The sequence below is a fragment of the Peromyscus eremicus genome, chromosome 23 (assembly GCF_949786415.1).
Source record: "Peromyscus eremicus chromosome 23, PerEre_H2_v1, whole genome shotgun sequence".
Taxonomy (NCBI): Eukaryota; Metazoa; Chordata; class Mammalia; order Rodentia; family Cricetidae; genus Peromyscus; species Peromyscus eremicus.
Window position 1 is genome coordinate 17,445,123 of NC_081438.1, and position 25,728 is coordinate 17,470,850.

General features: G+C 45.1%; 1 protein-coding gene across 1 annotated transcript in view; it reads left to right on the forward strand.

Annotated features, from left to right (window-relative positions):
• Glt1d1 (glycosyltransferase 1 domain containing 1) overlaps window positions 1-25,728 on the forward strand; it is a 72,443-nt gene that overhangs the window by 16,231 nt on the left and 30,484 nt on the right. Inside the window, exons 3-6 of the mRNA XM_059249565.1 lie at window positions 2,907-3,012; window positions 8,411-8,462; window positions 14,885-14,921; window positions 15,999-16,055. Coding sequence (XP_059105548.1) covers window positions 2,907-3,012; window positions 8,411-8,462; window positions 14,885-14,921; window positions 15,999-16,055 — 252 coding nt within the window. The remainder of the gene's footprint in view (window positions 1-2,906; window positions 3,013-8,410; window positions 8,463-14,884; window positions 14,922-15,998; window positions 16,056-25,728) is intronic.

Below are 25,728 nucleotides of genomic sequence, written 5' to 3' on the forward strand. Positions count from 1 at the left end.
CATCAGCCTTGGTGGCAAGCACCTTTACTCGATGAGCCATCTCACTGGCCCACAGTTGTCTGTCATTTTTATCGTTGTTTTAGGTTTTTGAGATAGGGTGTCCTGTAGCCCAGGCTGGCCTTGAACTCACAATGTAGGTAAGGTTGACCTTAACCTGCTGCTCCTCTTTCCTCTTCTTCCCAAATGCTGGGGTTACAGGAAGCACCAATACACTCAGGCTTTTGAGACAAAGTCTTACATTTTACAGCCCAGGCTAGCCAAGAACTCGCTATGTAGCCCAGGCTGGGGTTGAGCTCCTGACAATCTTCCTGCCTTGGCTCACAAGTATGAGCCAGTTCATCTAGCTTCATTTTTCTGTTTTTATCTGAAATAAGATAAAAACATCCTTCATCTTTGCCAGGTCTCTCACAGCAATCGGGAGTGAAGACATATTTTTTATAAAGATGTTTATTACTTTTTTTAATTAATGATTTTTCACGTGAGCCAGGTGGTGGTGGCACACACCTTTAAACTTGGGAGGCTGAGTCAAGTTCATCTCTGTGAGTTCAAGGCCAGCCTAGTCTACAGAGGGAGATTCAGGACAGGCACCAAAACTACACAGAGAACCCTGTCTTGAAAAAAAAAAATTTCACATGTATGTATGTATGCATTCATGCACAGATGTGCACCGCATGTATCCCAGGTGCCCACAGAATCTACAAGAAGGTTTTAGATCTCCTAGAACTGGAGTTACAGACAGCTGTGAGCTGTCATGGGGGTGCTAGGAATCAAACCCGGCTCCTCTGCAAGAACAGCAGTGCTGTTTGCCGCTGAACCATCTCCAGCCCCATTATTATTTTTATGTGTGGGTGTTTGGTCTGTATGTCTATGCACCATGTGCATACTGGGCCTGTGGATGGATGCCAGCAGAGGTCATCAGTGCACCTGGAATTGGAGCTACAGACTGCTAAATTGCAAATAGGTGCTAGGAATCCTGGGTCCTCTAGAAGAATGGCTGATACTCTTAACCACTGACCCATCTTTCCAGCCCTGAATGATGACATCTTATTTCCATATTTTGTCTCATTCACAGTGCGTGATGAACTGTTTTTGTTTTTGAGACAGGGTCTCACCATATCGCCTTGGCTGACACCTGGAACTCAGTGGCTATGTAGACTAGTCTGGCCTGGGACTCAGACAGAGTGCTGGGATTAAAGCCAGGTGATGTGCCACCATGCCCCACATGTCATGAACTGAATTCAAAGATACTTTCAGGCTGAACGTGATGGGGCAATCCAGAAACAGAAGCAGGCAGGCAGATCTCTGAGTTCTGGACCAGCCAGGTCTACGTGGGAAGTTCAGTTCAGAATGTTGTGTTGGCATTCAGGGCCAGGGATGCCACTCAGATCCTATTCAGAGTTCTACAGTTTCAATGGCTGGCTTTAGAAGCTGGTGATCTTGAGGGAGGGGCTATGCCTGGTGACTTCCAGGTACCAGTGTGCTATCTAGTGCTGCCCCTTCCTCAAGGCTTCTCAAGCTGCCAGCCGGAGGACGATAAACAAGGCCCTCACCTGTCACCAGTTTTCTCTGAGCTCTTTGATTTCTTCCCAGGATTGGTGAGCTTGGCTATGACAGATGGTGGTGAACGAAACTCTTCGTGAATATAATTGAAAGCAAATTAATCTGAAAACTAGTTCCGGGGGACCATGGGTGGGACTTGGCATGATTTTTTTCTTTGTACATATATTTATTTGTACGTATGGAGTGGTGTTGGTGCTGGTGGGCGTGGTCGCGGCGGCAGCGGGCGTGGCCATGGTGGTGGGCGTGGTCATGGTGATGGTGGGAGCACTGGAGAGAGATACTTGTGAAAGTTAGAGAACAACTTAAAAGGAGTCCATTATCCCCTTCCACCATGTGGGTCCCAGAGATGGCACTCAGAGTGTCAGGCACGGTGGCATTTGCCTTTGTCTGCTCAACCATCTCGCTGGCCCTCAGTGCAGGTTTCTAATAGCGATATCTGCTATCCCTCTGGAGAGCGGAAGGGGATGAAACTGACACCAAAACACACCACACCTAGGGGCGGGAGCTGGAGCTCAGCTGGCAGAGTGTTTGTCGAGCATGCGCAAAGCCTTGTTTTCAATCTCTAGAGGGACATAAACTGGGTGTGGCAGTGCTTGTGGGAAATCCCAGCCCTCTGGCCCATCCTAGGTGGAAGCCTGAGGATCAAGAGTTCTGGGTGGGGGTGGGGGGCGGCTGGAGAGACGGCTCAGCGGTTTAAGAGCACTGACTGCTCTTCCAGAGTACCCAGGTTCAATTCCCAGCACCCACATGGTGGCTCACAACTGTCTGTAACTCCAGTTCCAGGGGATCTGAAACCCTCACACAGACATATATGCAGGCAAAACACCAATGCACATAAAATAAAAATAGATAAATTATTTAAAAAAAAAAAAAAAGAGTTCTGGGTTATCTTCAGGGATATAAGCTCAAGGCCAACCTGCCCCCAAAACAGCACTGGGCCAGTGAAATGATTCTCCAGGTAAAGGCAATTGCTCTACAAGCCAGGCCACTTAAGTTCAACTCACAGGACACACATAAAGGCAGAGAGGACTGACTCCATGAAGTTGTCCTCTGACCTCCACCCTAGCACTGTGGCAAATGCATTCCCCCCCACCCCCCGCCCCCCAAATCTGGGAGTGGTAGTGCACACCTGTAATTCTAGCCCTGGGAATGCTGGGGCAGGAACACTGAGAGTTCCAGGCCAGCCTGGGCTATGGAGCTCTCTTTCAAAACAGACAAATAAACAAGCCACACACTCCTGTGTCATGGGAACTCCTGCTTTTTTTGCTTCCTGGCTGCGGGCCAGTTGTCAAGGGACGCCTCCTGATGCTGATGTCCAGTCTGTCCCACTTGTCATCATTTTGCAGGTCATGGCATTCCTTTCGGGGTCATCTTTGGTGGAACGGATTTAAATGAAGATGCCAATCATAAAGAAAAAAATGAAGTCATGGGGAAAGTTCTGGAGGAAGCCAGGTAAGGCCAGGGGTACTCTGCTTTGGGAGGGCTTTCATCCTACCAGGGAAGGCAAATTCACACCGTCAACGTAAGACCCTTGCCAGGCGTGGTGGCTCATGCCTTTAATTCCAGAACTTGGGAGAGAGAGGCGGGTGGACATCTGAGAGTTAAGGCTAGCCTGGTCTACATAAGCAAGTTCCCTATCTCAAGACAACAACAAGCCCACAAAACAAAACTGTCCTTCACTATAGTTTTAATTGCTACCATTTCTCATTGTAAACCAAGTAAGTCATACCTGGCCTAATGGTAATATCACGTGAACATTCTAGAAGGTTCTGTGTAGTAGGAAGACAGCTAGCATGTGCTTTTGTTTGTGTGTGTGTGTGTGTGTGTGTGTGTGTGTGTGTGTGTATGCTGAAAGAGTCTTTTGTAGCCTAGGCTAGCCTTGACTATTATGGGTAGCTGAGGATGACCTTGAACTCTGCTCTTGCCTTCACCTACCATGCTCTGGGACTACAGGAATGTGCCACAGTATAGGGCTGAGTAGATGATTTAAAAGAACAAAGCAGGTTTGTGCTAGGTTTCCCAACCCAAGGGTCATCCTTGTAACCATTCTTTAGTATGGGTATTCATTATTCAGTATGGCTCCTGTCTATGTTGTCTTGTGAGTTCTGCAAACCATTTCAGAGCACAGTTGCCAGCGGGGATTCTGTACCCTTGCTTAGTCCTCCATTTACACATTAGTCCCAGTCATCCAGGACCAGAGAGCCTCCAAGAGCATGGCTCTGTTGCCTGCAGGTGGTGCTTCTCCAAGATGACACATTCATGAGTTCTGTGGGGATAGTGTGGGAGCCCCTGCCCCAGGTACTAGCTGTGGCCAGTACCTTCTGACCTGCATGAGCCATATGTGAATGTGGCACACATGCATACACACGGGAAAAACACTCATACGCAGAAAATCAAAATAAATACATCTTCAAAAACAAAACACACAGAGAAACCCTGTCTGGAACACACACACACACACACACACACACACACACACACACACACACACACACACCAAATACAACAATAACAAAAGCAATAGCTGCTTTTGCAGAGGACCTGAATTTTCTTCCATGTACCCACATCAGGTGGTTCCTGATATAGCTGGAGTATAACTCAAGCTCCAGGCTATAAGCACCCTCTTCTGGTCTCTATAAGCACTGCACTCACACAGTACAAACACCGCCCCCCACCCACACACCCACATACCTACACACCCACACGCACACATCTTTAAAAAAAAGGTGACCTATTAGTGAATATTCCTTATTACTTCTTGCACATTCTAAAAACATATTACCTTTCTATTTACATGGTTCAGGCTGCACAGTCCTATAGAAGAAAAGTAATTCTGTTTACTAGAAACACTATTGAACAAATCCATCTTTGCAGTATTATCTTTAGGGTTATTTATTGCATTGTTATTAAAACAAATATTGATTTTTTTTTTATTTGGGGGGGTATTGATTGAGGCCAGTGGGCAAGAGAGAAGCACAATTCATGGATTTCTTGCCTGACACCACACAGCTCATGTTTCTGTAACCGAGATATTGGCCTTGTCTGGCTTTATAATGAGCATTTCATTTTTGATCAAACACTTTTTAAATTGGCGTATTTTTTCCTATAGGGGTTGCGTGAACTTTTTCAGTATTTTAAACTTTCATCCCATTGCAATACAGTATTCAATTTTAATTTTGGATTAGATTTATAGCTTCTAAGAATTATGACATAGTAAGTGCTTGGTAATTATATTATAAATATCAAAATTAAATGAAATGTATCTGAAAATCGGTATCATGTTGCTTCTGGGTATATTTTTGAAAAATAATACTAATCACTTGTTATTGTTTATTTAAAAATGCTTTTCCTTTACTTGTATTTCATGTGTTTGGGTGTTTTCCTGCATGTGTGTCTGTGCACCATGTGTGTGCAGTGTTCTCAAAGGCCAGAAGAGGGTGTCAGATCATCTGGAACTGGAGTTATAGAGATGGTTGTAAACCACCATGTGGGTGCCGGGAATCGAACTCAGGTCCTCTGAAAGAGCAGCCAGTGCTCTTAGCCTCTGAGCCACCTCTCCAGGCAGCCCCAGTCTGTTATCATTATCACGTCTTTTCAGATAGATCCTGCGTAGAAAGGTAGGAACCTTTTTGGTGTATTTAACCCATTCTCTGCTGCCATTGTGTTGTACGAAGTTCTTGGATGTGTTTTGAGTCAGTGCCTGGCCTTGCGTTCCCTTTTGATCTCCCATTCTTTTTTTTTTTTTTTTTTTGTTTGTTTGTTTGTTTGTTTTTTGAGACAGGGTTTCTCTGTGTAGCTTTGCGCCTTTCCTGGAACTCACTTGGTAGCCTAGGCTGGCCTCGAACTCACAGAGATCCGCCTGGCTCTGCCTCCCGAGTGCTGGGATTAAAGGCGTGCGCCACCACCGCCCGGCAATCTCCCATTCTTCTCCTCATTGCCAATCCAGTTTTTACCATTGTACTCTGGATATGGGTCAGTGTGGAATACGAGTCTCAGCTCCACGTTCTTTATCTGGAATGGTTGCTACTCAGTGACATGCATTCTGTCCCAGTCACAGGGTTTCTATTGCTGTGATGAAACACCATGACCAAGAAGCAAGTTGGGGGGGAAAAAAGGATTATTTGGCTTACACTTCCATATTGCTGTTCATCATCAAAGGAAGTCAGGACAGGAACTTAAGCAGGGCAGGGGCCGATGCAGAGGCCATGGAGGGGTGCTGCTTACTGGCTTGCTCCTCATGGCTTGCTCAGCCTGCTTTCTTACAGAACCCAGGACCACCAGCCCAGGCATGACACCACCCACAATGAGCTGTTCCCTCTCACATTCATCACTAATTAAGAAAATGCCCCACAGGCTTGCTGGATCTCATGGACGCATTGTCTCAACTGAGGCTCCCTCCTCTCTGACGACTCTAGCTTGTGTCAGGTTGACATGAAACTATTCAGGACAGTTTCTGTCAGTTACTTTTGTCACTGCTGTGACAAAATCCTTGACAAAGGCAACTTAAGGAAGGACCTAGGTGTGACGGCAGTACACATCTTTTATTTCAGCACCCTAGAGGCAGAGGCAGGAGGATCTATTTCTAAGTTCAAGGCCAGCCCAGGTCTATACTGAGAAACCCCCATCTCAATAATAATAATAATAATAATAATAATAATAATAATAATAATAAATAAAGAAGGGTTTATAGTCTGAAGGTACCACTCAGTCCATCCTGGTGCAGAAGGCATGGTGGCAGGAATGTGAGGCAGCTGGTCATGTAGTGTCCCCAAGTCAGGAAGCAGAGAACAATGGATGCTGATGCCCAGCTCACTCCCTTTTCTTCAGCCCATGGCCCCAGCCCCTTAGCAGGGTGCTGCCCACAGTTAGGGTGGGTTTCCCCAACTCCATGTTCCTAATCTAGATACTCCTTTGCTGTGGGAGGGTCCTTCTGTATGCTGTGCATGGGTGTTGCTCTCATTGGTTGATAATAAAAGCTGATTTGGCCTATATATAGCCAGGCAGAATAAGGCTGGGCAGGAAAACCAGATGGAGATACAGGGAGAAGGACGGAGTCATGAGCCAGACAGAGAATAAGCCACATATACAAAATGGGATAGAGGTAAAGGCTATGAGCCTTGGCACAGTACATGGGTTAATAGAAATGAGTTAAGTTGTATGAGCTAGTTAGTAATAAGCCTGAGCTAACGGCCAAGCATTTATAATTAATATAAACCTGTGTATGGTAATTTGGGAAGTGACTGCCTGGTATAATCAGGCATATGGGATAGAAAGCTCCACCTTTGATTACACTCTCTTATAGATATGTCCAGAGACCTATCTCTTAGATGATTCTATATCCTATCAGGATGGTGATTAAGAGTGACCAGGACACTTAGAGATATCCCAACTCTGAAATCATTCTTAAAATCTTTCTGTGTGTCTGTCATAGAATTACATGCATGGCTAATCCTTAAAGCTACTGTCTGTCTGATGTCATGATAATTCAGTTGTGGGTTTGTCTCATCTGGTTTGGTTAAAAAAAAAAAGAAACTAAAAAAAAAGGAACATCTTTATACAATTCCTATGCAAGAAATGTTCTATACCATTCTGTTAAAAGGTATCTGTTAATGTTCTTTTCATGGCAAAGGCAATCTCTTTAAATACATTTATTTATTTATTTATTTACTTATTTATTTATTTATTTATTTATTTAGTGTGTGTGTGTGTGTGTGTGTGTGTGTGTGTGTGAGAGAGAGAGAGAGAGAGAACGTGCTACAGCTCTCATGTGGGGGTCAGGGAGAAACTTGTGGGAACTGGTTTTTTTCCTTCCACCATGTAAATTCCAGGTGATCAAACTCTGGTGATGAGGCTTGGCAGCAAGCCCCTTCCTGCTCAGCCATCTTTGCTGGCCTGGCAAACAGTCTTAAATAGGGGTTCCCCATTTTCTTAGCGCTGGAGCCCCTTCGGACTTACTGACTTTTTCTTCTTTTTTTTTTGTTTTTAATGTATTTGTATATATAAACCTGAATGTATGTGTGTGCACGCCATGGATTTAAGATGTAGGTATTCCCATTATCATGCAGGCATCCTGGGTAGATATAGGCACTATAGCACACACAGCATTCCCTGGTCAAGTTCCTGTGTCACGTGACCCTTGTCCTGGAGTGCTCATAGCATATTAACTATGTCACCTACTGAGTTTTGTTTTCTGACATCTGATTTTTTAAAAAAAAATGTAAATGTGCCAGGCGGTGGTGGTGCACGCCTTTAATCCCAGCACTCGGGAGGCAGAGGCAGGCAGATCTCTGTGAGTTCGAGGCCAGCCTGGTCTCCAAATCGAGTTCCAGGAAAGGCGCAAAGCTACACAGAGAAACCTTGTCTCAAAAAACCAAAAAATAAATAAATAAATAAATAAATAAATAAATAAATAAATGTATGTATGTTAGTGTGCATGCAGGGTGTCAAAGAGGGTGTCAGGTCCCCTGGTGCTAGATACAGGTGTCTGTGAGATGCTGCATGCACATGGTTGCTGGGGATCAAATCCAGGTCTTCTAGAAGAGTGGTAAATGTTAACTACTGAGCCATCTCCCCAGCTCCAGCCTTTGATTTTTTAAATCTCACTTTTTTTCTAGCATTAGTTGAAAGGAACAAGAGAAATAAGGGGTTTTGAGCTTCGCTGAGTTTATTTCCCTCACACAACTTTTTCTGGTGTGGGTGGAGATGGGGCCTAATGGGCAGTGACCGGGAGTAATGACGGTGGATGGAACCTTGTCCTGTCCGTCTCTCATGGGCCGTTAGGAAGCGTTGCTTCAGAGTTGTGTTAATTGAATTCCAGCCTAATTGACTGTTATCTCTGTCCATTGACTAGGTTTGCCGTGGCTTTCACAGAGGCGATGAAGGGCACAGCACAGGCGCAGTGGGTATGTGTTCTTCGATGTCTTTTTAGAGGGGCCTGGGGACGGGGAAGAAGTCTATTAGGCTGTGGCGGTATGGCACAGTTGTGAGCTGCCTTTCTCCACTGTGGCTACTCTAAAAAGTTTAGTGATGCTTATATTTTTTCTTTAATTCTTTAATTCTTTGATAATTTTATACAATGTATGAAAAAACTTTTTAAAATTAAAACTTGTGTATTTTTTTTTTCCTGCATATATATCTGTGTACTACATGCTTGTCTGGTGCCTGAGCCTCCTGGAGCCAGAATTACAGATAGCTGTAAGCCATCATGTTGGTGCTCGGAATCAAACCCAGGTCCTTTGCAAGAACTTACTGTCTGATGTGCTGGAGAGATGGCTCAGTGATTAAGAGCATGAATTGCTCTTCCAGAGGTCCTGAGTTCAATTCCCAGCAACCACATGGTGGCTCACAGCCATCTATGGTGGGATCTGATGTCCCCTGGTGGTAAAAAGTCAATAGAACACTCATATACATAAAATAAATAAATACATCTTAAAAAAAAAAAAAAGAACTGTCTGTGTTCTTAGCCAGTGAGCCATCCCTCCAGCCCCATACAGTGTTATTGCGCATGTTCATACCCCCAACTCTTTCTCCTACCCACACAACTTTGTGTTCTCTTTGGTTTTTTAAACCCGCTCAGTCCAGTTGGCCTCTACATATACTTTCATGTGGGAACTACTGTGAAGTGTGGTCAACCTACCAGGGGCCACATGCAAAAAGAAAATGGACTCTTTCTCTCCCAAGAGTCATCAGCTAAGGATGAGACTTTGTGCCTTCCTCCCCCTCCATTTATTTTTATTTTATGTGGTTTGCATGTATGTCTGTGTGAGGCTCTCAGATCTCCCTAGAACTAGAGTTATAGATAGTTGTGAGCTGCCATGTGGATGCTGGGATTTGAACCTGGGTCCTCTGGAACAGCAGCCAGTGCTCTTAACCACTGAGCAATCTCTCCAGTCCTCCAGTCTTGTCTGGTTTTAGCTTGCACGGGTCTTACGCACATTGTCTCAACTGCTGTGAGTTAATATAGGCGACTGCCCTGCTATGTAAGAAAACATTGTTTTCTTATAGTCACCCCCTCTCCTCTGCCTCTGGCTCTTAAGGTCTTCCCACCCTCTCTTCTGCAATGATGCCTGAGCCTTGGGAAGAGGGAATACAATACAGCTGTGCTCTTGAGGGCTGAGGATTCCACAGTCTCTCATTCTCTGCACTGTGACCAGTTGTGGGTCTCTGTGTTCATTACCATCTACAGCAAAAAGATGTTTTTGTGGGAATTGAGAGGTGTACTAATGTATGGGTATAACCATGGTCCACTATGTAGACCAGGCTAGCCCAGAACTCACAGAGAGCACACACCTCTGGCTATCATGTCCTGGGATTAAAAGCGTGTACTACCACACCTGCCTCAGATATGTATATGCTACTGAATATATTTAAACACTACCCTGGGTCAGCCAGCTCTGTGCTTGGACAGTCCTCTTCCAAGAATAGTAGGCATCTGAGCAAACCAGCAAGCAGACATCTAGCGGCTAGAGAGACAGCTCAGTGGTTAAGAGCACTTACTCCACTTCCAGAAAACCCAGGTTTGGTTCCCAGCACCCACATGGCAGCTCACAGTCATCTTTAACTCCAGTTCCAGGGGGCTCTCATGCCCTCTTAAGACAACTGCAGGCCTCAAGCATGCTTGTGGCACAAATACATCCCTACAGGCAAAGCAGTCACACACATAAAGTAAAATAAATAAATCTAAACCAAGTCTTTTTAAATTAAAAAAAACAAGGACTGCAAAAACGGCTTAGCAATGAAGAGCATATGCTGCTCTCTCAGAGGACCCGAGTTCAGATCCCAGCACCAACAACAATCAGCTCACAACTGCCTGTAAGTCCAGCTCTAGGAGATCTGATGCCCTCTTCTGGCCTCCATGGGCACCTGCACACACACACACACACATACACACACACACACACACACCTCTTCACATGTACATATAATTAAAAATAAATCTTATCAATTAAAAAAAGACGCACTAAGGAAGAAAAACACTGTGAGGTAGCTTCGATGGCCTTGTCCTGGATGAGGATGTAGGGGATACTGGCATAAACCTAATAAAAGATGAGACTAACTTGTTTTCATATCTTAAAGGCTGGGGGATAGTTATTAAATTTGAAAGCAAAGTTGTTTTTAATACACATTTTTGTACAGGATTGGTGGGTGGATTTTCCAATAAAGTTCAGCCCAATACCTTTATTTGATTTGATTTTTTTTCAAGTACAAATATGTATAAATAATATAAAGGTTTCTGACTCAGCTGTATTTATAGAATTCTTTTTGATTTTGGAGGGGAGACTTTGATTCATGGACTGTGAACGGTGATAATGTGTTTTGAGCAGCGCAGTCTTAATCTTCCCGGAGGAAAAGCCAGCTTTGGTTTTTAATTTTATGTTCTCTGTTTTGGAGGCAGGCTTGACTCAGGCTGTAGCCTTGTTAATCTTGCCTAATTATTACCAAAGTGTGATCAAATATCAGTAATCCTAGATTAGAAAGATTACAGGACCTGCTTCTAGTGCTCTTGTGGTTTCTTTTCTTCCTCCTCTTCCCCCCCCCCCCTTTTTTTTTCTGAAGTAGTGTCTCACCATGTAGCCCTGGTTAGCTTGGAGCTTACTATGTAGAACAGGCTGACCTTGAACTCAAAGAGAAGGGCCTGCCTCTGCCTCCCGAGTGCTGGGATAGGTTTTGAAGCCACTGCCGTACCACCGTGCCTAACACTCTGTGGCTTTAAAAGAGAGAATATGGGGGCTGCGGAGATGGCTCAGTGGTTAAGAGCGCTAGTTGCTCTTGCAGAGGTTCGGGGTTCAATACCCATGTGGCAGCTTACAACCATCTACCTCCAGTCCCAGGAGATCTGATGCCCTCTTCTGGCGTCTTTGGGCACTGCATGCACAGTCAGTCTCTCTCTCTCTCTCTCTCTCTCTCTCTCTCTCTCTCTCTCTCTCTCTCTCTCTCTCTCTCTCTCTCCTCCCTCCCTCCCTCCCTCCGTCTGCCCATCCCTCCCTCACACACTTTAAAAAAGGAGATAATAATATGTATGTACACATAGATAATGTATTTAAATGTGGTTTTAAGCAGAGAATCCAGTTCAAACCTTAAACCTGCATTTTCTCCACCTTTATTTCTAGAGAGGTAATTAAGTTGGGTGTAGTGACAGGCTAATCCCAGCACAATCTTGCTAGGATTCTCATGAGAAATACACGTTCTAATACAAGTGTAAAAAGTCAAGATGACCCTTTCGGTTCCCCCTTTCTACCCAAAATTAATTAAGCTGCCAAGTGAACTCTGTGGCGGGAAGAAATGGCCGTACCTAGAGACTTGTGAATGTGTCTGTTCACTCATCTCTCTGGGATCTAATGAAAAATCTAAAAGGCTTTATGTGATATTTTAAGAGGAAGGGAGAGAATATTAAGATTCCATTTTAATACCCGGGAGAACTTATTACTTAATATGACTAATTATTTGATATGAAAAGCCAGCATCCTTTTGAGGCACATGCTCTCAAATAGGCGTGTCTCTGTAAGAGACCCATTTTTTATAGAATAAAACAGAAAAGGGGGCAGGGAGGGGATGACAAGGTTCGGGGGTGGGCTCAGCTGTAGTGCACCTGCCTAGAATCCACCAAGGAGAGCCTGGGGCTTAGCTTGGTGCTGTCACAGTACTTGATGAGGGGTGGAGGGCATGGCTCAGTGGTATAGCACTTGATCTCCGACTGTAGGCATCACAAGATAAGGGAAAAGACAAAGGAAAAGAAAGACCAGACCTCAGCTACAAAAAAAGACCTTCTGTTCTTTGGTTAATACAGTAAAAAGGCTAATCTTCTGATATTATACTTTCTGCACGTGGAAACCACATTAAATCTTCTTGTAGCGGATGCAGAATCCAGGGCTCCACGTTCGTTTTGAAATTACAAAAATGACTCCTGATTGTAGCTTTTTTAGAAGAACAGTAACGAATTGCTAAGAGGAAATCGCCACCCATACACACAATGTTCACACGTTGTATCAGTGCAGATCACACATAGATTGGCACTTCTCAGGGAGGTCATTTACCCTTCTACTCTTTGTCATATAAAATCTCTTACCAAGCAAGGAGAGAAAATAACACTGTTAAAACAAGGCGGGGTTTCACCACGAAAACATACCCGAGTGAGACACGGGAGGTGTTTATAACCGGGCTTGGATGTAGTTCGGTAGGTAGCATGCCCCGTAGCACGTGCTCAACCCTGAGTTCCATCCCCAGCCCCACAAAACCTTGGTGCTCCTCTGCCATGCAAGCAGTCTGGGCTACAGGAGGTCCCATCTTTTTTTTTTTTTTTTTTTTTTTTTTTTTTGTTTTTTGAGACAGGGTTTCTCTGTGTAGCTTTGCACCTTTCCTGGAACTCACTCTGTAGCCCAGGCTGGCCTCGAACTCACAGAGATCCACCTGGCTCTACCTCCTGAGTGCTGGAATTAAAGGAGTGCACTACCACTGCACGGCAGGAGGTCCCATCTTAAACAAATAAACAGCCTGAGATAGAAATATGGTCCTCCATATGGAATCCCATATGGAGAGGCTCTGAGCCTGAAGATGAGAGGCCTGGGATCCTGGCAAAAGCCTGGGATCCAGGGCATGGCACAGGTCTATGGAGACAAGTCAGGCATGGAGGTTGTGGGCAGGAAGGTCAGTCTTGAGAAAGTCCCTGCTCTGAAGCACCAAGTCCCCAAGACTTGTACTGTGGGTTCACCTAGCACACCTTTGAGTTTGTTATTATTTTCACATTTATGTGCTAGTGACGGCTAGGGTGCCACAGGGTAACTTGCCTGTCTCCACTCCTCATTTTATTTTATTTTTGTTTTGTGAAAAGTCTCTATTATCTTCTCTAAGTAGGAGATTTTCATTGTGTTTTGTTTTGCTTTGAGACAGGGTCTTGCTATAGCCCAGGCTGGCCTCAAACTCGAGGTGACCCTCCTGTTTTTAGTATCCAAAGTGATGAAATTACAGACAGGACACCACTGTGCCAAGCTGAGAAGTCATTTTTTTTTTTTGAATACTTCCTCTTTAAAGGCTTGGGATTTCAAGAGATCCCCTCAGGGATACCCATATTCTCTGTACAGTGTCTTGAGTGGGACAGCGAAAGCTTTGGTGGGCCAGTGGCTCAAAGGGTTAAATTGGAGTGAACCTCAGTGTTCTAGAACGGAAGCTGTTCTTCCTCAGACCTGTGGCTGGCTCCCCATCTTTCCACGGAATGTCTGCCTGGCTGGTCTGTATCACTACCGCATGTTCTCCAAACTGGTAAATTAGTTTGAGGACCAGTATATGTACCCCTTACAGTGCCAGGGCCTTGCTTTGTTACCAGTGGCGCTGTGCCCCCTGACATATATGCATGTGTGTGCCTGTATGTGTGTGTGTAGTATGTACACACACGACAGGAATGGTGATCTCCGGCTTCAGGTGTCCCTTCCTGCCTTCATCAGAATATTTCGGTTACAAGATAAAAAGTTACACGGTGTTGGTCCCCACAGCTCTCCTCCAGGGAAATATTTTTGACCACAACCATTGGCATCTTTGAGTCCCCTTTGCCACGGGACAGAGGATTTTCTTTCCCTCTCCAGCTCCCACCTCGGTGTTCAAATGTGTCATTTAACGATTATTAGCCCCCAGGACCTGAAGACATGGACTCTTTGCCCTCTAGTGGCTTCGTGCCCTTTCACCAGGGAACACCACAAAGAATGAGAAGTTGGCATCTTGGCACAAAGGGGGAAGAAGAGAAGGAAGGGGGAGAGAAGGAGGGAGGGAGCAGAAGAGGGACCCTGCCTCTGCCTGGATTCCGGAAACACCGAGGGCACTGCTAGGTCTTGAAGTCACCCTGTTCTTCTCACTGGCCACCACTGTGCTCTTTGGTTCTCTCCCCACCTCCTCCCTCTTCCCCTTTCCTTTTCTCTCCCAGTCCTCTCTCCTTTTCCTCCTCCTCCTCCTCCTCCTCCTCCTTCTCCTCCTCCTCCTCCTCCTCCTCCTCCTCCTTGGTCCTGAGAGATGAGGAATACCCCCTTTCCAGTTAGGGACAACATTTGGCCGAATGCCACTTCCTCACCCTCCTTGGCCTCGGCAGCCGCCGCTGCACTCCTGTGCCTCAGAGACTCTCCTGCTGACAGCCCCCTTGAGGATGCATTAAGTGGAGTTTCTTTGTTTTTCTTAGACACAAAACCCATTAGGAGTGGAATTAACTCTGTACCCCTAACAAGCCCTTGTGGGTGACTTTGAGATGGTTCCAAAGGGGTATTTAATTATCTTGATCTCTAAAAAGCAGAGAATGGTTGGATCATCAAACTAACCTTCCCCCCTTTTCTTTCCCTTTCAAAAGCCACATGCTGCTGGGAAGATCTTTGTCCAGAGTCAAGGTAAGAATTTTTAAGTATACATACATATACATATATATATATATATATATATATATATATATATATATGTATATGTATGTGTGTAATTTATTAAAATGCATATGCAGCCGGGCGGTGGTGGCGCACACCTTTAATCCCAGCACTCGGGAGGCAGAGCCAGGCGGATCTCTGTGAGTTCGAGGCCAGCCTGGGCTACCAAGTGAGTTTCAGGAAAGGCGCAAAACTACACAGAGAAACCCTGTCTCGAAAAACAAAAACAAAAACAAACAAAAAAATGCATATGCAATACATATACAATTTATTGCGTTTATTTCAATCATCTATGTTCATGTACACATCACTGCACACACGTGAAAATTAGAGGACAACTTTCAGGACTCGGTTCTCCTCTCTTCTTTTTTTCTCTCTTTTTTCTTTTTCTCAAGACAAGGTTTCTCATTGTAGCCCTGGCTGTCCTGGAACTCACTCTGTAAGCCAGGCTGGCCTCGAACTCAGAGATCCACCTGCCTCTGCCTCCCCAGAGCTAGAATTAAAGGCGTGCACTATCACCACCTAACTTGGTTCTCTCTTTCAACCTTCCTCTCTCTGCCTCCCTTATTTCAGAGCCCTTTTCTGTACACCAGGCTTCCACTGGAATTTGATGCATTCCTCCTGCCTCCAGCTTCCTAGGTGTTGGTTACAGGCATGAGCCATCACTCTTGGCTGAAATGTTTGTGTTTTGTTTTTGTTTTTGTTTTTAACAACAACAAAAAGTTTAACTTAAATCCATCTGAGGAAATGACAGAGTGAATAGCGATTTGAGGAATTGGAGGTGAAGCTGAGCCTTTACCCAGTGTGGCAGAGTTCAAGTGCGGATGTTTAAGAAGACTTTCCTGAGTCTCTTCAAAGAGCTCAAGTCTGTACCGCCCAGTGGGATGGTGGTCCAGCAGGATGAGGCATCCCTGGCATTCACATATGCACCCAGTCTCTTTGCTGAGGGGCCCATGAAACTCCGTCGTAGTGCCCAGGAAGTTGAATGGATTCCTAAGAACCAAAACCTCACTTTTTTTTTTTTTTTTTTCATATTCCTTCCACCAGGAATTGCAACGATACCAAATGCCAACTTTAACTGGAACACCTTCCTCCAGCAATCAGGTAGGGTATGGCTCCCATCCTGAATGCTTGCCATCTGCCATTTGTCCCCTGTTTTGAATCATATTGCTGGACTCTGCTTTTCCCTGTCTGTAATGCTTTTGATCCACAGTAATGGGGCTGGTGTGACCTCCTTTCTCCATGCATTTGCCCAGATGTTTTCTTAGGAGGGAGTCCCCACAGCTGGTTTCTGGGAGAGACTGTACACTTGATCTGAGCTCCCCAGGCATCTTGCGAGACGGTCACCCGGGAGGGTGGCATCAGGACACAGCCGGATGGTGGTGTGGGGGAGGGGCTTTTCCCAGCCTCTGGTGGAATTCAGAGAAACGAAACCACTTGGGCTCCCACTCATGGTGTGAAATAAGCTCAGCAATGATGCTTGAACATAAGGTTACTATGCAAAGTCTTTTAAATATAGGCTGTCCATAAACAAGGCCTGCAGTATGTGATTTTTTTTTTTTAAGGATCAAAATTCCCAATTAGATTGCCACTCCAGTTATTCTGGGTCATAAGAGCTTGAAAAGGTAAAACTGTCTACTGACAATGAGATTTGAAGACAAGAATTCCTGTTTTAACCCAACATGTTTTCCCAGAGACGACAACGCTGTTGAGTGGTGTTTTGAGTATGCGCACTTAGGTATGTGTGTAGTCCACAGCACAACCTCACGTCATCCTGAGGACTCGTCAACTTTGTTGTTTGAGACAATATCTCTCACTGGCCTGGAGATCACCAAGAGTGCAGGATGGCTGGCCAGTGAGTCCCAGGAATCCTGTTTCCATCTCCCCAGCACTGGGATTAAAATCACACACCCACACCTTTAATCCCAGCACTCGGGAGGCAGAGACATGAGGATCTCTGTGAGTTCAAAGCCAGCCTGGTCTACAGAGCGAGTTCCAGGACAGGCTCTAAAGCTACGTGGAGAAACCTTGTCTCGAAAACAAACAAACAAACAAACAAAATCACACAACCCTATGCTTGGCATTTTTTTTTTTCTATATGGGTTCTGGGGATGGAACGCAGGTCCTGACACTTGCAAGTCAGTTCTTTACTGATTGAACATCCCCCCAGCCCCGTATTTGATAGTGTTAACAGGGTCTAAACTGTGGGGTCCTGGAGGGGAAAGTTGAAGTTAGAGGCTTTGCTACAAACTTCCAAGACTCAAAATTTGAAGCCAGCTCCCCATCCAGAGCGGGCATCAAGGACACCCCAAGCCCATTTCCACTCCCAAAGTCTCACCTAAAATCTCCACCACAGATTGCATGTCAGCCTTAGTTTCAGTTGAAAAGAAAAATCCCAGGCATTTTATTAGAAAAAATTTCCGTAGCACGTTCATCAATCCCTATGACAGCAGTGTGGCTGTTCTCGGCATTACAAATGAACCCCTGAGACCCCACTGCTTCTTCATGTCAGCATGTGGGTGCAATTCTTCAGGACTGGGGGGGGGCAGCTTTAAATTGCCTGCCTTAAAGTTATTTCAGTTTCAATATATTATAGGACACGATGGAGGCGTAACTGAGACCCATAATTCCCAAAAGCCAAGTGGCTTTTCATCAAACCCCTTAGTCTCAGGGCTGATGGTTGGGCTTGCCGTTGAGTGAGCAACAGAACAGCCAAGAGATTTAAAATACTCCACTGAAGGCATTTTCCCCACAGGCTGACTTGGCTACTGCTCCATCTCAATGTGAACCGTTAGAAATTCTGTCCGTTGGGAATCCATGGGTGCAGGGAGACCCTGGCTGTGGCTGGGGTAGCTGATTACAGGAGAAAGACAGTAAACCAGGGGAGCTATTAGAATTCTTCTGTGGGTTGGACAATCAGGTGTGAGTTCCCATTTGTACAAGTGATCGTCTCTGTTGAGTTTTGGTCTTGGGGGCGAAGGCCTGGCCTATTAGCCTTGCTCTGTCTCACTGGGCTTCTGGAGTTTGTGTGACCTGAGATTGTGACCTGCCACTCCTTTGTATCAGAAGATGTGGAGGATTTGACATGGGCTCTTAGTGATCAAATACCCTCTTAGTTCTTTTTTTTTTTTTTTTTTTTTTTGAGACATGGTTTCTCTGTGTAGCTTTGGAGCTTGTCCTGGAACTTGCTCTGTAGACCAGGCTGGCCTGGAAATCACAGAGATCCACCTGCCTCTTCATCCTGAGTGCTGGGATTAAAAGGCATGCACTACTGTGCCTGGTCATCTGATGCTATTTAAAAAAATTATTTATTTTTATTTTATGTGCATGAATGCTTCATCTGCACATATGTCTGCGTACCATGTGCATACAGTACATGTAGAATTCAGGGAAGAGGGCATCAGATCTCTGTAATTGGAGTTAGAGATGTTTGTGAGCCACCATATGGGTGCTGGGAATTGAATCTGGGTCTGCTGGAAGAGCAGTCAGTACTCCTAACCACTGAGCCATCTCTCTGGACCCCAATACCACTTTTGTTTGTTTTCGAGACAGGGTTTCTCTGTAGTTTTGGTGCCTGTCCTGGATCTCGCTCTGTAGACCAGTCTGGCCTCGAACTCACAGAGAGCCGACTGGCTCTGCCTCCTGAGTGCTGGGATTAAAGGTATGCGCCACTATCACCCGGCCTGATACCACTTTTATAGTGCTGTCCCTTATTCAATACACTGCAGTTTCTGACACTGCTCAGTCATGGATCTCCCAGCCCTAGCTCACAAATCAATGTTGCATCCGTTCAGAACATCGAGCCAGTTCTATGCCACCAAGACTTCATATTCAAACAGATCAACTGAGCACTAGCGGTTAGGTGGCTTAAGGGTCATCCACAGAATTGTAGTGGTTTTCCCTGTGCTCCTTATGGCTGTCTCCTCTGATGAGGCTATGGGTGTCTATACCAAGCTCCTCCCGTGGTCAGTGAGGTTCCCTGTTCCTTTCCAAGTACATGTCCACTGTTGTTATGACACAGTGTTCTGCTTTTTTTGCTTATAACTGGCAAGAACCTGTACATCGGTCGGGCAGTGGTGGTGCACGCCTTTAATCCCAGCACTCGGGAGGCAGAGACAGGCGGATCTCTGTGAGTTTGAGGCCAGCCTGGGCTACAGAGTGAGTTTCAGGAAATGCGCAAAGCTACACAGAGAAACCCTGTCTTGAAGAAAACAAAAATGCAACCAACCAAACAAACAAAAGAACCTACACATCTAAAGGACCTCACAGGCCATCAAACCCAGAACCACAGAAAGAGGAAGGCTTAGATTCATGAGGCTACTCTCTCTAGATTTCAGTTTTCCACTGCCCTACCTTCATTTCCTGTTGTTGTGAGAAAACACCCAGAAAAAACAAAACAAAACAACAAACAAACAAACAAAAACCCAGCAGCTTAGGAGAGAAAGGGCTCATATAAGCTCACAGTTCCAGGTGACAGCCAGTATTTGAGGGATACATCATAGAAGAACTTGAAGCAGCTGGTCACACCACAGTCACCATCAAGAGCAGAGTGAAGAATGCCTGGACGCTTACATTCAGTTTACTTTCTCCTCTCTACACAGTCCAAGAGCCAAGCCCAGGGAATGGTACTGCCCACAGTGGGCTGGGTCTTCCCGCCTCAACACAATTCCCCATGGATATATCTACAGGCCAGCTTCTACAACCCCCACTGAGACTCTTTCCAAGATACATTCTGGAGTGTGTCAAGTCGCCAAACTAACCACCATGCATTTTATTTATTTCATTATATTACTTATTTATCTCATCTCTCCCCTTTCCAAACACACACCCCACAAACTCCTACACGTGTTATTCACTGTCTGTCTTCCTCCTCCCCCTCCCTATTCCTCTTCCTTTTCCTCTAGAGAAGATCACAGGTAGCCCAATGTGGCCTTGAATTTGCTATACAGTAGGGGCTGGTCTTGAACCCCTGATTCTTCCCAAGTGCTGGGATGACAGATGTGTACCACCATGACTGACTCTCCTCCCACCCTCCCCCCAATCTCTCAACCCTATTTGTTTTTCTATGAGACGGAGACCCTAACATCCTAAAACCCATGCCCCATCTATTCCTAAGAAAAGCCACTTGGTTTTCCTATGGGGTGAAGGTGCTACCGGATCTCCATTCTTTATATAGCCGTGAATCAAGATACTTTTTCTAAAATCTAGACTCCAGTCAGCATCCTGCCCTTGGCTGAAGTTCTTCAAGCCTTTCCTTTTCACGCATACAAGGGGTAGGAGATGTGCCAAGGCAGGGTATTCTGGAGTGATCTCAGCAGTCCAGAAGCGAGGACCGAAGGTTCTTCAAAAATTCGAGTCTGCTCTAGGCTATATTAGTTCCTGGCCAGCTAGGGCTACGTCAGACCCTGCCTTAAGAAACAAAACAGAAAAATGATGGAAGAAGTGTTAACACGGAGGACAGGAAGCCCCAGCAACTGGCATTTCACTCTCCCAGCTGTTCTCATGTGTGATCAGATAGCATCTTGTTTTGTCTGTCATTGGAAGTGGATGCTAGACCACCAAAAAAAAAAAAAAAAAAAAGATGTATTTTGTTTTAAAGCTAAAAATACCATTCTGCTGGCCGCCGAGCTGTATTAAATACATGCATGCCTGTGTACATGCCAGGGCTGGGCTCACACCTGCACTCAGCCTAACCCGGTGTGTGAGGATACAGGCAGGCTATAAGCACAGGCTCTGACTTAAACAGTGAATAGAAGCCACTCAAGCTTTAGGTAGCACCTGCTTTACCCATGCCTCTGCAAGCCAATCTCTTTGTGCTCCCTTTGAAAAACTAAGAACACACACAACACTTTCCCTTAAAGCCACCAAGGGCTAGGGGGTGCCTGCCAAGTCACTTAACTAGACCAGTGGTTCCCAACCCTCCTAATGCTGCAACCTTTTAACACAGTTCCTCCTGCTGTGGTGACCCCCCAACCTTAAGATTATTTCTGTTGCTACTTTATAACTGTAATTTTGCTACTGTTATGAATTATAATGTCAATACTTTTGGAGATAGAGGCTTGCCAAAGGGTCACGACCCACAAGTTGAGAACCACGGGCACTGGAGTCCAAGTGTGCTGGACTCTAGCCCTTGGTTCTGTGGTTGGGTTTTTTTGAGCGTTCATCTGTCTGAAAATGAGCCTTCTATCTGTGGGCAGGGCACACCAGGTTCTTCTCTGAATTTTCTTTCTTCATTCCCTCCCCCACATTTTTATTTCCTGAAGACGACCAGGCATGGAATGCCCTCGTCTGTCATTCTCTAATTTAGTTTCCTGAATTCTCATTACATTTAATCTCCAGCCCAGCAAAAAGATTTGAGAGGCGCAACGGATATAGGATTAACTCCGTCTCCCTCCAGGGTCTTCTGGGGCAGGAGGCTCGAAATCAATTTAGAGAGTTGGGGGTGAGCACTTTACTGAATAGAAAACATCAAGGTACATTGCCTGTCGTCAGTCTGAAGTACGCAGTTTTATTTATTTTCATTTGAATAACTTATTTTTGAGGGTCTCATGTAGCCTAGGATGACCTTACATTTGCTGTGTAGCTGAGGATGACCTTGAACTTCTAACCCTGCCTCCACCTGAGTGCTAGCATTGTGGGCATACATCGTCGTACCTGGTTTATACTCGGCTGGCGAGTGGATGCAGGGCTTCCTCCAAGCTAGACAAACCCTCTAATTGTTCTATAGTCCCATCTATTAGATTTTGGAGGCTGTTTAAAGAGACAGGGGACAGAAGGAGACAGGATTCTAACCTTTCAATAGATGGGACTGTGTTTATTGACGCACACAGTGAGGGAGCAGACTCTTTCTCGCACGGAAAAAAGGGCAGGAAGAATTGTATAGTGTAGCTCACATTTCCTTCCTGAAGTTCCCGCCTCCCAGAGTTGCCTGCTCAAGGCAAGACAGGCTCTCCCAACAGATGACCAAGCAAGGTCCAGCAAGATAACGGTCACCTTGTAGAAACCCCGTTTCTAGGGCAAGGAATTCTGTCATTATCCACCTGAAGTCTAAAGTACGTGTGTGTGTGTGTGTGTGTGTGTGTGTGTGTGTGTGTGTGTGTGTATACGTTTAAGTTTATAAAATTTTATTTTTAGCCAGGCGGTGGTGGCACACGCCTTTAATCCCAGCACTTGAGAGGCAGAGGCAGACAGATCTCTGTGAGTTTGAGGCCAGCCTGGTCTACAAAGCGAGTTCCAGGACAGCTGGGCCTGTTACACAGAGAAACCCTGTCTCAAAATAATTAATTAATTAATTAATTTTTAAAAATTTATTTTTATTTGTGTGTGTTTTTCTTTGTGTGAATGATACCATGTGCACGCATGGTGCCCATAGAGGCCAGAGGAGAGCATCAGATCCCCTGGAACTGGAGTTTCAGGTGGTTGTAAGCTGCTATATGGGTAGTGGGACCTGATCCCATGTCCTCTGTAGGAGCAGTCAGTTCCCTTAACCACTGGGGTCTCTCCAGCCCCTACAATATGTTTTCATTGTGTATAAGTGACACACAGGCATCATGAGTTCTCAGCTGCAATATGGTGCATATATATCTTCCTCTAACTAACAGGCAGCATCCTGTGGAAATCAGAGATGAGGTCCATGGACCAACCTCTTTCCAGGGCTGTCTTTCCAAGCCATCTGGGTCATCTCAGAAGGTACAAGGCTAGATTTCCCCAGTACCTCCTAACTGGGCCAAGAGGTGTTCAAGCAGTTGTTCCGAACAGGTGACTCATGTGAACAGGAAGGAATTAATGTCCTCATCACCCATGTCACACAGGGACACAGAAGAGTCATTTTACCAGGTGCCAGGTCTCCCCAAGCAATTATGTGAGCTCCCAGAATGTCATCTTGGTGCAGTATTTGGCACACATTTATATTTTTCTCCCATTTCTTTTTTTAAAAATATTTATTATGTATTTTACATGTATGAGTGCTCTAATTGCATGTATTTCTGCATCACAGAAGAGGGCATCTGGTCTTATTATAGATGGTTGTGAGCCACCATGTGGGTGCTGGGAATTGAACTCAGGATCTCTAGAAGAGCAACCAGTGCTCTTAACCGCTGAGCCATCTCTCCAGCCCCCTTTTTCTCCCATTTCAATGAGACCACTTTCCCATCTTGGGGGTCCTCACGGCTCTCCCACTGCCTGCCTGCCTTTCCCTCTTCTTCCTCCCATGGATTTGAACTCATTTCCCTACATCGAGAGTGTGAGCAGATTGGAGTCGTGTTTCACTCTGGAGTTGGATGGCTTGTCCTGTCGCTGACTGTCATTTTTGAATATATGAACTCCTGTGTATGCCCACACGCTGTAGATACATCTATGTAGCAATGGGGTTGTGTGTGTGAATACATAGCCCCTGTGTGTTGGACTGAGACCTCCTGCTTTAGCTAAAAAGCATCCTCCCCCATTTTCCCGATGTACAGAATTATATTTCCTCTGAAATTAATAAGCAAGTTTTTTTAAAGGTGCTTTTGATCTCTGTCCCCAAGCAGACCTTCAGTCTGAGTCTCAAGCAGACATTAGCAGCTCTTCCCTGGGAATGAAGGCTTGGGCTGCTTTCTCATCCTGACCTCTCCTCCCCTTAGATTTTATTAAGGAGAATAGCTTATCATTTATTAAAGACAATCACTTGACTCCTGACCTTGGATTCCGGTGCCTGAATTCCAATTCTCTGACCTTGAGACCACATTCTATCCGTAGCTTCTGGCTCAGACTTTAGTCAAATATGCATTTGCTAAGGGTTATCTACTAAGATTAGGTAGGAAATCCAGAGTATTGGTGGAAAAATATAGAACCCTCAAAACAGCTTAGTGATATTATCAAATTTAATTCGGGGACTATAGTAACTTTTAAAATAATATATTAATTATGCATGAAATGTATGTATATGACATTATGCATAATGACATTTTCATATATAGATAATGTTTTATTATTTATTTATTTTGTTTTTTTCGAGACAGGGTTCTTCTTTGTAACAGCTCTGGCTGTCCTGGAACTCACTGTGTAGCCCAGGCTGGTCTTGAACTCACAGAGATCCACCTGCCTCTGCCTCCTGAGTGCTGACATTAAAGGCATGAACCACTACCACCCTGGCCATGTTTTATTACTTTTTAAAGATTTTTATTTTAGTTTTAAATATGCATGTATATCTGTGTGTGGTTATGTGCACTTGGGTGCAATGCTCAAGGAGGCCAGCAGAGGGCATTGGATCCTCTGGAGCTGGAGTTGCAAACCCTTGCAAGTGGCCTCATGAGCGCTAAACTAAACTTGGGTCCTTTGCAAGAACAGTAAGAACTCTTAACCACCATGCCATCTCTCCTGCCCCAACATATAAAGTTTCTTGATCATATTCACCTAGAATTTTCCTTCTTCCTTTCCTTTCTTGAGGCAGGGTTTTATTCTGTAGCCCATGCCGGTCCTGAATTCACTGTTTAGCCTAAACTGACCTCAAACTTGATGTTATCCTTCTGATTTAGACTACTAATTACCAGGACTGAAGGTATATGTTACCTTACCTTAGGATTTGTGTGGGTGTGGGTGTGGGTGAGTGTGGGGGTAGCGCTGGTACAATCCAAAGTGTTCAGTTGTGCAAGGCAAACACTAACACCAAGCTGCATCCCCAGCGCCTGTGATTGCTTTTAAAGCTTTGCTGAGACAGGGCTCAGTGTCTTCAAGGTCAGTGTGATTCTGTCCAGAGTCACTCTTGCTGTCTGTCCTCTTTGCTGACCCGGGACCCTCATGTACTTAGCTACATGTATGACTCATATACCATTTTCATTCTCAAGACTTAGGTTAGCTCAGAAAATGGTTTGCATGAAAAAAAAAACAAAAACACAAATACCTATCCTCGGACGTGCATAGTTTTATGGCCAATTATACAGGCTGTAAAAGCTTATGTTTTAGACCAGCTTTTTTTTTTTTTTCTGAGTCTATTAATAGTTGTTATTAAATCAATTATCTTCCAGTTGCCATAAAACACCTCAACATCTCCTGGTCTCAAACAACTATAGTCATTTCTCATGATTTTTGTAGGTGTGAACTGTTGTGGTTTTGTGGCTCAGCTGGGCAGCCTCTGCCTGTTCCTGGCCCATCAATGCTGTTCCTTTCATGTTCTCATGTGTCTGATGCCCAGCCTCACATCAGGTCTGGGACTTCACGCTGCCAGGATGAGCCTCATTATGAAGTCTTTTTTCCCAAGAAAGCTGTGTGGCCAGATGACCAGGGAGTGATGAGGCCTCTCATAACCAAGGCTCAAAGGTCACATATAGACACAGGCCTGCGTTTTGTTGGCCAGGAAGGTTCTCACTCCATCTAGAGGCCAGAGGTGAGGAAGTCAGCTTCACTTATCATGAGAAGAGTCACCAAGACTGGTACCCACCGCTGGTCCTGCATCATAGATCTGGCACTCCTAGGCCTTCTCTGTATTATTATTGTTGTTGTTGTTGTTGTTGTGTATGAGTATTTTGCCCATTGGTATGTCTATGCTCTACATTTATGCAGTACCCATGGAGGCCAGAAGGGGGCATCAGAGCATCACATCCCCTTGAACTGGAGTTACAGATGGTTGGGAGCCATCATGTGGGTGCTGGGAATTGGACCTGGGTCCTCTGCAAGAGCAGCCAGTGCTCTTAACTTCTGGATCATCTCTCCATCCTCTTTCCCTCTGTCTTTTTCAAAGCTAATGTAGACAGCTCCATTGGTAGAGTGCTTACCTAACACGCAGGAAGGCCAGGGTTTG